This window comes from Mus pahari, chromosome 22 (genome assembly GCF_900095145.1).
Source record: "Mus pahari chromosome 22, PAHARI_EIJ_v1.1, whole genome shotgun sequence".
Classification (NCBI taxonomy): Eukaryota; Metazoa; Chordata; class Mammalia; order Rodentia; family Muridae; genus Mus; species Mus pahari.
In genome coordinates, this window is record NC_034611.1 from 22777949 (window position 1) to 22790897 (window position 12949).

Here is a 12949-nt window from a genome sequence, read left to right on the forward strand (position 1 = left end):
AATGGATCTTCTGGCGCAAAGTTCCAAAGTCCTTCCACAGTCCTCCCCAAAACATGGTCAGGTTGTCACAGGAATACCCCACTCTGCTGGTACCATGGTTGAAGGGAGGTTTCTACCATCAGGAATCCTAGTTTCAACTTAAGTAGTCTTCCTTCTTGTCACTCCTGTAGGGTCCAGCTGTTCCAAGTCCTCCCCCCATGCCTACCGTTATATTGCCATTTATGGTGTCTGCCCTCTTTCCTACACCTTATGTGTCAGGAAAACACAGGCTTCCCAGCCTCAGTATCTGTTATGTGCCTAAAGGGTTCCCAGTTACAACTCTGTAACAATGGCCACTGTTTACTGAGGTCTTAACATGTGCCAGGCCCTGTCCTAACCTACAGGGTTATGTAGGGATTTAGGAAGGTTAGATAGTATGCCTGAGGTCACATGGCTTACAAGAGGGGATCCTAACCCTCGGTTCTCCAACTTCAACAGCTCTGTTCCTAAAGCCGTGATTTTCTGATCCCGGCCCCTCGTTCCATAACTGGAGAACTAAGTGCCCCAATGAATTTGTTGGATGCCAGATGTGTGTTCCTCCTTGTGCCCTCAGCTCTCTCAGCAGGTCTAAGGCAATCGGTCTTCGTTTTGCAAATGGAGACACTGAACAATTTCTTAAAAGGTTATGGCTTCTGTGTTCATATGGCTAGAAATGGTAGAGATAAATGCTCCAGCCAGCTCTTTGTGACTCAAGAGCCCCTGCTCTTTTGAGTGTACATTCTGGGGAAATGCCTTTTCTCTCTGACATCTCTCAGAAATTAACCTGCTTCTCTGGACCCTTTTGGTATACAGATCCTGTGTGAGTGTAGCATCTCAGAGCTTCAGGTACTTAGTAAGGAATTTAATAAAGAATTTACTCCTAGGCTAGGAATAGTGGTACAAAACTATAGTTTCAGCACTCACCTAAGACAAGAGGATCTCAAGTTTGAGCCCTGCCTGGACTTCACAGTAGCACACTGTTTCACAGTAAGTTTGGTGTGTAGCTTAAGAGCTGATGATAGAGCATTTTGCCCATGTGAACAATTCTCCAGTTCAATCTCCATCAGACACAGATAGATCAGTGCATCCATAGGTACATCCATGCGTGCGTGCACACACACACACACAGAATTTAATTTTACCCACAAGTCATTATCTCAGGGAGTAACCTTCTGTTAAGATCAAGTCTGCAGCAGATGGGAACAGATATAGAGAACCACAGCCAGAGAATACACAGAGAGTAAGAGACCATGGAACACTCAGTCCTAAATGAGATGTCTCTTATCAAATCCCCTGCCCTCCCTTTCCCCTAGTCTCAATGCTCAGGGGACCCATGGAAGAGTATGTAGAACACATGTAAGAGCCAGAGAGGATGGAGGACACCAGGAGAACACAGTGCTCTGAATCAACTGAGCAAAGCTCTTTAGCTCACAGAGATGGAATGGGTGTCAGCAAACACAGAGCCTGCAAGGGCCCTCACCAGATCCTTTGCATATATGTCATAGTTTTCAGCTTGGTATTTTTACAGGATTCCTCAGTGTGTGAGTGAGTGGGTCTCTGTGCCTCCATTAGGGTTCTTTTCTTTCTGTTGGGTTTGCCTTGTCCAATTTCAATGTGATTGGTGTTTGTGTGTGTGTGTGTGTGTGTGTGTGTTGTTTTTGTTTTTAATCTTTCTATATTTTATTTTGTTAGGCTTTGTTATTATCTCTGTTATTTCCTTTTTAATTTAATTTTAATTTTTTTACTTATTCACTTTACATCACACTCACTGCCCCACCCCTGGTTACCCCCTTTCACAATCCTTCCCCACCCCCTCTCTTAAGTGCCCCCCCCCATCCCTGCTATTCGGCATCCTGTCAATTCAAGTCTCTGGAGCTTGGGGACTCTTATAAAAGAATAGGAGGAAGGATTGAAGCCCCCTAAGGGTTTAAGGACTCCACAGGAAGACCAACACAGTCAACTCTCCTGGACTCTTGGGGTTCTCAGAGTTGGAACCACCAACCAGAGAACATACATGGGCTGAACCTAGGCCTCCCCACACATATATAGCAGATGTGCAGGTTCATCTTCCTTCCTATGGGTCCCAGATACCTGGAATGGGGGCTCTCCTAAAGCTCTTGCCTGTTAGTGAGATATATTCTTATAGCAGGGCTGCCTTGTCTGGCCTCAGTTGGGGAGGAAGCACCTAGCCTTGCAGCTACTTGAAGAGCCTATTCTTTTGTAGTGAAAGACAAGGGGAGGGAGAGAAGGGGAGGTGGACCTGGAAGGATTAGAAAGAGGGGAGCTATAATCAGGATATATTGTATGAGAAAAGAATCTACTTTTAATGAAAGGGGAAAGAGAGACCAAGTCTCATCTTTGAATTTCCATTAAAGAGTGACCCAGGAACCAAATATGGAGATTGACTCCAGGACCAGGAGAAACCGGTGGGCTCTGACTACAATACGTAGATGACAAGTTGGAACATGAAGACAGCAAGAGAAAACATGGACTCTTTCTGCAGTGGCGGAGATTAGAAGATGCACAGGGGACAGCCAGTGACACCCTAACTGTTGAACAGATGGTCACTGTTAGGAGGCATCTGAGGGAAGAATTCCTTCCTCCCATTTGAGGGGGAAGGATGCTCAGGTGGCTCTCTGAACCTGAATGTTATCATCTTTGAAGGGCCAGGCATCTTTCGTGTGTCTGGAGTAGCAGACAACCACCTGCCTCTCATATCTTTCTGAAGACAGTTGTGCATGTTGCCAGAATGTGTCTCTCTTGGGTAGTTGTAGCAATAGAAAGATTAAAGGTGTTATTCTCCATCTGGCCCAGTAGTGACAGTCCTGTGGCATTCCAATACTTGTTTCTCTGTCTCTCACTGTCCAAATATTCCTTTCCTGAAGACTGGTAGTAAAACACAGAAGTCACTTCAGACTTTCGTGGAGAATTAGCTTTTTCTTTTTAAGCAGACAGCAAGATTTAGAATGTTTTTTTGTTTGTTTGTTTGTTTGTTTGTTTATTTGTTTCAGATACACATCAAGAAAAATTTGTGATATAAAATTCCTATTTAAAATCATCCGTTTCTGAACAGTTTATGAAAGAACTTCTTGTACAATTATGTTTGAGGATGATGCTTTTCCCCCTTTGAATCAAGCTTCGGTTATGCCATGAGAGCTCAACAAACAGCACATTTCAGAAGAGGAAGCACATGTGTGATGTTGGTTCTCATGCTCTTAGTCTTTTCTTTAATAGAACCTTTTCCTCCTAAAGTTGAGAGGTGTGTACATCAAGCTTAAGAAGAAAATAATTTAAGTCTTTGTGCTTGACAGAAGGGATTTCAGATCACTGTCTCCTTCCTGCCCATCTTTTTTCTCAGAGCCACAGTCTAGCATTGAATATGGTTGTGGATATAAACAGCAAGCAAGTTGTGAGACCATCTTTGGCTGTGCCCAGATGCTGGCTCAGTGGGACAGTGGAAAGACAGGATGAAGCAAAGTGCTCTGAATAAGAGAAGATGAACCACCACCGTAGTTTGGTTCTGTAGAAGCAGACATTCTGGAGACAGCATAGGAGGTGGTGAAGGAAGCAAGAGAGCCCACTCTGTTTGAAATGCCTGTTTAATGAACATTTAAAGCATTTTCTGAAGTTATGAATCTATTTGTCATGGGACCAAGATTAGAGTTTTAGCTACACCATTTTTTGTTTGTTTGTTTGTTTGTTTGTTTGTTTTTGAGACAGGGTCTTGCTCTGTTGTCTAAGTTGGTTTTGACCTGGCAGTCTTCCTACGTCGGCTTCCAAGGATTACAGACGTCTTACTACCACACCAGGGCGAGTCTTCCCCATTCTAAGGTTTCTTAGACAATGAAGCATTGCCTATCCCCCCCAAAACATTTTATAGGAGATTTTCTCAGCATAAAAGATACATCTAGCATAAAAGAGGAGCTCAGACCCTCTCACACCTTTCAGGAGATTGGTCTTGACTCTCTTGGTCGCCTCCTTCTCTTGATGGCTTAATTCTATTTGTTTCCCATCTCTTTGAATGATGTTGTCTGTTGTATGCCGCGGAGCAATTATCAGTGCACACTGTCAGAGGTTGATACATATTTTGTGTAGAACTTTAAGAAATATTTATTTATTTATTTACTTACTTACTTACTTACTTTTAGGTATGCGTATGGGTCTGTCATGGGCCACGTGCCAGAGACATCAGATCTGGTGCTATATGTAGTTGCAAACTGCTTCAGATCGGTGCCAGTCATCAAACTTGCATCTTCTGCAAGAACAGTCTATGCTCTTCATCACCGTGCCATCTCTCTAGTTTCTCATGTAGACTTTAATTTTTTTCCCCTGTAAAAAAAAAAAAAATTAAATTTTTTTTGATTGATAATCTTTATGACGGAGGACCTAGAAACAAAAATAGCCTCCGTGTGGTAAAGAGTGTGTTTAGCTTTTTGAGTTGTTCCTCTGATATTTTTATGTGACTTTCCCATCTTAATGAGCAGGTACCTGAGGCTAGAGAGGAAAGGAACCCAAGGCCAAGCTGCATCTCAGCTGGGCTTAGGTTAGTCCTTGTGAGTGGGTTGCACTGAGTGTTGAATGATGAGCGTCCGTTCAGATGACAGCTTCCGGTTGGGGACATAGCATCCAGTGGTAGACTTTAAAAATTAAAAACCATCTTCCACATAGCCCCGAGACAGGCTGTGGTGACTTCTCTGTAGATTTGTCTTATTTCATGGGTAAGGCTGTTTGGGGACAGTGACAGGGTATTTAATTTTGCCTAATACACTTTGAAAAGGGCAACAAATAAAAATGCAAATATGGAATTTACCTAAGCAAATGAGATATAGATGGCTACAGGCATTTCTAAGACACAGAGACAAATGGCAGTTAAGTTGTTTTAGTTCCTACCCTGGACACATGTCCTGTGGATAGGGTGGGACTTAGAGCTAGAGAGCTCGACTTCTTAGCTTTTTAGGTCTACATCAGTGGTCTAAGGAGGGGTGCTTGTCACCAAGTCTCAGAGTGAGAGGACTCGGTGTAGAAAACAGGGACCTTTAAAAGAGGGGACAAACTCAAGACCTAGCTGTGTCCGTGGTTCAGGAGTTGGGAATGGGCTTTGATTCGTGGAATTGGGTCACTGAAATAACAGCTCATCTAAGAATGGAGATAGATAATAAATCTATCCATTTGAGATTTGGGTGGATTCTTTCATTGTTACACATTGCTGTTGATGTCGTTGAAATAAGGTAAAATGAAACAAAAGCCATAAGCTATCCTGGTGTGACACAAATGAGTCAAAGATGTGTTGATGTATAGAAATGCTGATGCTACTTAAAGATTTTTAAAGTATATTTTTATTTCTACACACACACACACACACACACACACACACACACACTATAAATAATTCATTCTGGAAAACAAAGAATAGAAAACTCGACATGAGATGCTGGGTTTCACACTTAAGCTTGGCCAGAAAACCATCATCCCTGGATGCTTTAATCTTTATAGTAATGCCATTGGCACCAGACTATTATAAGAGCATAATATTAGAATACTATTAATACTGATATTAATAATATTAGACTATCATAACAGAAGTATTGGATTGTTGGGTTTTCAAACCAGAAGGGACCTCAGCTGTCATCTAGTCCAGTGGTTTTCAAACTTGATCTTTAGCAGCAGATTATTTCTGTCTTTAAAAAATGAAATCTTAGGTAGAACCTCATTTTGTAAAACAGGTAAGAACAGTCAGTGGGTTTCGCTGGCCCTTTAAATCCTCATTTGGCAGAGCAAACAGTTCTTCATTGCCTACAGAATCCCGTATGCACGTCAGGTGTCAAAGTTTGAAAACCACTGATCTAGTCCAACCCTTTCATTTTACAGATGAGCAAACAGAGGTCCAAAGAGGTTAAGTGACTTGCCCAAGGTCAAACAGCTAGTCGTGGAAGAGCCAGGACTAGCTCTCAGGTCTCTTGACTTCCAGTCCCGTGCTCTTTCCACTACACCACACTGCCAGTAAGGTAGGTGCTGGGTTAGCATTGTGTTCATAGCTCGTCATAGTCTTCACTGCTTTCCGACTGATGTATGCTGGTAATATGTACTGAGTGTCAAACTGTATTATTAAAAAATTGTATAGGTTATGAAAGTACACAGTAGAATCACGTAGACAGGCTCACAATAAATCAATATCTAAAATGTTTCTTTCCACTTTAAAAATTATTTAGGTAATGTCTGAGCTACACTCGATACTTCAGTCTGATTCCAGTGATCGATATGTGTGGAGTCAGTATGTTAAGTGCAGACACATGCTTCACGGGCGCAGCATTGAGATTTCTGGCCATTCCTATGGTGGCCATGCGCTGCTGTCATTTCCAATTATCGGCAGGTCTCCCAACTCCTTCTTTAACTTATAGTGGGCATAGACTCATTTCACATTGAACTCTGCAGACTTTCCCTCTGTTCCTTGGGTGCTCATGCTTTTGTCTCCAACCCCTTTATCTTTCCCTGACTGGTGTGTGTAAATTGTCACTGGGACTCCATCCTACAGGAACAGATGGGAGCCCTCTTGCCACCTTTGATTCAGTTTTTTTTTTCTCTCCATTGATTCCTTTGCTATAATCAAATAAGGACGGTCACTTATGCCAGGGAAGAAGGAAAGGTGTCTAATGGGTTGTGTAGCGATTTACCAGCTCAGGATTGAAAAGGCTCCTGGAACTCTGCAGCCTGTGTGAATTGTAAGATTCTGATGAGGTGACTTCCCTGGGAAAATAGATGGTACCAGTGTTTCACTGGCTTGATGAAGAGAGCCAGCTGCTAAGTCATTAGTGTGCAAGCTCTGCTTCCAGACAAAGTGAGCTGCTATTTGCTTTTTTCTTACTGAGTTTATTGGGTTCCTAAGTAGAGATGCATTCAGCAAGAACCTGTTTCTTTATCCCTACTGGTGTCTGCCAATCCAGGAGCAGTGATTAGGTATCTGGTTTCATTAGGAAATGCATTTCTCCTGAATGTCAAGTTCACAATGCTACACAGTACCTGGTGAAGGTCATTCTCAGTGTTCCTGTCCTGTTATAAGAACAACTCCAGGCAGGATCCATAAACTCTCCAATGATGAAATGACTCAGTTTTAAAATAAAGTAGGTGGAAGGCCTGAGAGCTTAACTCATTGATAGAGAATTTCCATGTTATTCCTTGGGTTCAACCCCCAACACGACTCTCCTCTCTAAAGTAAAAAAGATCAAAGTGACTTATATTTTCCTTTTAGTGTCAGCTATCTATACATAACTGTTGACTGATTTCTTTTTCAGTGACCGAAGATAGTGCTGAAGATCTAGACTCACTGTATGAGTTCAGTTTGATCACGGCACACAAATAGAATAAACATTTTGAGATCAAGTTCTGTAACCTTTAGTCACTGGCGACCTGAAATGTGGCTGCTAGATTATTGAGTTTTGAACTTTAATTTGAATTAACTTACGTTTCAAACTGTCATTTCCAACTAAAAGCCCTCAGGTGTTCTTGGGGACAAAACTGAGATGCCAGGTGGAATTGATTGGTGCATATTCTTCATCTAGATATTAATTATGCTTCCCTCTGACAAAACAACATGGAATAATACAGAGGCCTTCTCTGACTTTGTGAAAAAGGGATTTAATTATGTAGCCCAGGCTGGGATTATAGGTATGAACCAGCTTTGCAGCAAGTCCTACGGTAGCTTGTTAGAAATTAAGTACCTTTTTTTTTTTTTTATGAACATGTCACCTGTAGAAGGAGACTGAGTTTCCTCTTATTTGTGACTTAACCACATGGACTAGAGCTGCAATGGTGTTTGCCAGTTCCATAACAAGTGTGGCACTTCCTCCTCCTAGTCTGGTGACCCCTTCAGGCTGAGCATGCATTTCAGTGAATTTGTATAGCGTCTCTGAGAAGCATTAAATTGTATGTTACTGGCCAGCAAAGACATATTCTCTTGAATATTACAAGCTCAAGTTGAAATGTCTGGAAATATGTTGAATACTTTATGAAACAAAATTCTCTTCTTCCCTCCTCAGAACCAAAGAAAATGGCTTTGACAGAGAGCCTTTGCACTCAGAACATCCAAGCAAGCGACCATGCACTATTAGCCCAGGCCAGCGGTACAGTCCAAATAATGGCTTATCCTACCAGCCAAATGGCCTGCCTCACCCCACCCCACCTCCACCTCAGCATTACCGATTGGATGATATGGCCATTGCCCACCACTACAGGGACTCCTATCGACACCCCAGCCACAGGGACCTCAGGGACAGAAATAGACCTATGGGTAAGACTGAAGGATCTGATTTCTTCTTTGGGGATTGGATATTTGAAGATTTGTGCTATTACTTCTTAACTGAATTTGAACGTGTAATCTGATAGCAGTAAACATCTCTCATATGTTGTTGCCTTTATGAAGAAAGTCTACTAATATGCTGTGTCGTTTCTTCAATCACTTGCATTTTAATTAATTAACAAAGCAATTGAAACTTTGAGACAGTGTCTTGTTATATAACCCAGTCTGTCCTCAAACTTACAATCCCTCTGCCTCCTGAGTATTGGGATTCTAGGTATGAACCGGTAAATGGGGGCATAACTTCTAAGCTTTAAGAGAACAGATTAACTTTTTGTTTTTAGAGGAGGGCATCAAATATAAAAGAAAATCCCCAATTCTAGTTTCAGAAGCAAGATATATTTTCCTTGAATTCTTTTTTTAATATTATAAAAGATTTCATATGCAATCCCGCCACAGGTGCTTTTTACTTAAATTTATTTTCATTCACTGAAATTTGGTGTCAAAGTTGGTGTTGACATTTCCTGTCTCCATGCTATTTCCTATTTCCAAAGTATTATATGGCATGTTGTCCGTGCCCTAACTTGACAGGTATGCCTTCAGAAATACCTTGGTATATTAATACACAAATGCTAGGAATAAGTGTTAGTGTCAGTTTGACATCAAATAGCAGAATACAGAAGGAGTGGTTTTGGGCAAATATGTATTCTATTTGCCTGTATCTATGTCTTCATTTCACAAACTACAGGAAGTGAGGTTTTTAGGAGACATTACCTTGTGAACAACAAGTGTCAAGGATGGAAACATCAGAGGCAGGATTAATGAAGCAGGCTGTCATATGTGACTGCAGTCAAGGTGATGACATCACATGATTAGCACGTGTGCTGTTCTTGGGGACACCTTCAGTTCTTCATTTTTGCCTAGTCGAGCTTGCAACAGCCATCTACTGCTCTCCTTTGTAGATCTTGCACATCAGGAGGTGATCCTCTACCACAAAACTAGTTGTTGGCAAGTGTGGCTAACATGGGGAATTTGGAATTTGGTGGTTAGCACACATGTCTAGGCTGGAAAACAGAAAACGGAGCCAAGGATGCAGGACTCTGGGAGACAGTCCACCACCACCTGGCCCGTACTGGGATAACAGTGACAGTTACTTTGGTTTGTTTCAAGACTGATGCCTGTCTCTAACTGGATTACTAGAAAACAGGAGTTATCAGACTAGAATTTGTTGCCTCTCTGTACAGCCTTCTGCATGTTTATAGACCAGCATGGAGGAGTTGGAATGGGAAGAGAGATGATGGAGGCTTTGGTTGTGAGATGGTTAATTATGTCTTCTGGTTCCCAAATGAGCTATTTCTACAGTTATATAGCATGTCAGACGAGTAGCGAAGCATATAATTCATGCTTTCTTAGTAGCTAGTCTGTCTAATGTTCTTGCAGGTAATATTTCTAAAAAGATTTCAGAAGTTGCTATATTATGAGTCCAGACTGATACTTTAACCTACACATCAGAAATGATAGCTTCACTACTTATTTATGACCTAATGCCTGAAAGCTGTAACAGCTTAATTATTTTTATTTTTATTTTTATTTTTATTTTTATTTTTATTTTTATTTTGAGACAGAGTCTATCTACATAATGGTGGTTAGTCTAGAACTAACCGTGTAGATCAGACCCGTCTCAAAGTTATGGAGACCCATCTGGCGCTGCCCCTCCCAAATTCTAGGATTAAAGAATGCATCACTAACTTCTCATTTTTAAATAGCACTGAGGTCACCTGGCCACTGGGAAATTGGCTCAAAATATTTCCAGTTGTAAGCATAGAAGTGTCCTCTTCAAGCTAGCTAGTAGTGTTCTCCAGGTCTTCCTTCACTTTCTATCTTGGCCTTTCTGGATGGCCTCACTGAATGTACCCTGTAAGCTGAAATAAACTCTTGCCTTCCCCCTCCCCCCCCCCCAGAAAGAAGTCTCTTTCTTAGGCAACAATAGCATTTGGTGAAGTATTAGTTACTATGTGTCACAGAGTCATCACCACGGAAGTAATTATGCTTCTATGCAGTGATTATGTTTTCGTGTAGTAAATGTCCCCTTATGAATTCTGTCTGCAATCACTGTTTTTTTTTTTTTGTAATTTTCTCCAAACCATGTGTCTCACCTTTTAATTATACTAGCTTATAAAGCTAATATAGTTTTGTAAAAGCTAATGTAGTGCTAGTCTCTAGAAATATGTGCAACTATTTAACCCTTCCTAGAGTCTGGCAGAGTTTAGTCTGTATTAATGTAAAATAAAATTTTGATGTATAAGAAAAGAATTGTAGTGCTATACATTAAGCTGACATTTTGAGGGTATAAAAATCACCATAAAGGTATGGTGTATAAATGCCTCTTACATGGAGGGACATATCACTCATGAGAAGTCTTGAGTAAACTAACTTTGTAAGCAGCATTAGTTTATCAATAAGCTTAAAACATGGTCCCATTTATCTAGAATCGTCGGAATCCAAGAACCACTTAAGTCTCAACATTGTGCCAAGTATCTCATGAATGGCAAGTGCTTGTTTTATTAAGTGTAGTTTACTCATGCCTGTGTCACTCTTTTTTTTTTTTTTAATTATAGGTAAGTACACTGTAGCTGTCTTCGCCTGTGTCACTCTTTATGACCTTCTGTTATCATTATGATCAATCATTATGATCAGAACTTATCTGTGTGAAATCGAGATACCGATGAATACAAATATGAAGTTTCTTAATTTTTTCTTTTTCTTAATCAATTAATAGCCACAACCCCCAGACTTCAAATACACCAAGCCAGCCCTATATTTCTTCTCCAAAAACTGAGGATCAAACACGTTTCTATTATTATTATTATTATTATTATTATTATTATTATTATGAGATGAAGCCCAGCACAGCTACACAAATGCTGAACTGCCTTTATCTATATACATCCTATTCCTCATTAACTACCCTGTGTATTAAATGCGTGTATCAATATTGAGTTAGTGGGCTGAAGTCCTGACACATTTGTGACTTCAATAATTCTTGATCCTCTCAGGCATATATCTAGATGCCAGTGTCATGAGTGTCCCTGTCACATTTATATTCTTATCACTCTCTAGTTGTTTTCTGTGATGACTAATTTTAACATTAGTGCTTCTTTTCCCTGAAAACACAGGCAAAAAAATAAGTCAACAAAAATTACATATTTGCAAACATTTCAACTTGAAATAATCACAACAAACAGAGCAATAACTAAATATTACTTTCCCTCGGTGTCTTTTCTATTATGCAAATCAGTAAAATATATTTGTAGTTTTCCCTTTTTACCAATAGGTGGCATTAACAATTTTAACTTTTGAAATATATCTCTGGATATTTTCTAATTGGGCAGAAATAATGCAAAGCATCTTATACTTAGAATTTTTGGGTTTTTTTTAGCCTAAGAAAGAACTGTCATGAATTTATTTAATCCAAGTCGTCCAGGATGCACATATATTCATGAATGAAAACAGCCTTGTAATTCATCAGTTTTTTTTTCTCTCTCTCTAAATCAGCTCAGAGAAAGATTTCAGATCATTTACATGTCACAGTAAGTGGAACACAGTGTCTTGTAAGTGTAGAGGCATTCAGATCTTGCAAAAGTTCCTCCATATCTAGGAACTGCAGACTTGTCAGCCCTGATTTTCTGTAAGCCTAGGTCTGTGAGGAATGGGAGCCAACTACAGAGATTCAGCCATCTAAAGTGGAAAAGGATGTCATAGACTAATTGCCTTTGTTTGACTGTGATGGTCTTTGTCCTCAGTGATCTATGAGATGAGACCATCAGACCCTTTTCCCTTTCAGTGAGGCCTATGGACTTTGTGTTCCTTTGAGCATCTCTGTTCCCTTCTTACAGTCATTGATATTGGTGGTGAACTGGGAATTGTTCGCATCTGTTACTTCACACTTGGTGAGCTGAGTCAGGTGGATTGGCCATGAATTGTAAGCCAGCCTAGGCTTGAGTGAGTCCATTTATTAAGGGAAACAAAACTTGATGCCCCCTTGGTAAGCATTTCCATGCTGCCTTTTATTTTTGGGTACCCATGTTTCCCATCTTTCTCAATTTCTGTCTTTCTTACTTTTTGACAGAGTCTCTCGCTAAACCTAGAGCTCACTGACATATTTTAGACTGGCTGGACAGTGAGGTCTAGGGAAATTACTGTTTCTGCCTTCCTGAAACTGGGATTAAAAAGGTGTCCTGTTTTTTGTTTTTTTTCCCCAGGGGGTACTGGTTAGTTCATATAATTGTTCCACCTATAGGGTTGTAGACCTCTTCAGCTCCTTGGGTACTTTCTCTAGCTCCTCCATTGGGGACCCTGTGTTCCATCCAATAGCTGGCTGTGAGTGTCCTGTTTTTTTTTATATGGGCACTGAAGAACTAAATTTAGGTTCTCTTGCTTGTATGGCAAGTAGCTTGTTGACTGAGCCATTTTCCCAGTCCATGTTATGCTATTTTTCATAGTAGCAGTGATACAAAAGAGGCTTATTACATATGATTCTTGAATTAGAATTTTCAGTTACTTGCCTTGAAAATTTATTGATTATTTTTTAACTGGCATGTCAATTTTTTCCCTTCCTTCCTTCCTTCCTTCCTTCCTTCC

At 40.5% G+C, this 12949-nt stretch overlaps 1 protein-coding gene across 6 annotated transcripts in view; it reads left to right on the plus strand.

Moving 5' to 3' along the window:
- Positions 1-12949, plus strand: part of Runx1t1 (RUNX1 partner transcriptional co-repressor 1) — a 149508-nt gene that overhangs the window by 110635 nt on the left and 25924 nt on the right. For all 6 annotated transcript variants that reach the window (XM_029533280.1, XM_021221934.2, XM_029533281.1 and 3 more), the window contains one exon: positions 8052-8302. In XM_029533280.1, the coding sequence (XP_029389140.1) occupies positions 8052-8302 (251 nt within the window). The remainder of the gene's footprint in view (positions 1-8051; positions 8303-12949) is intronic.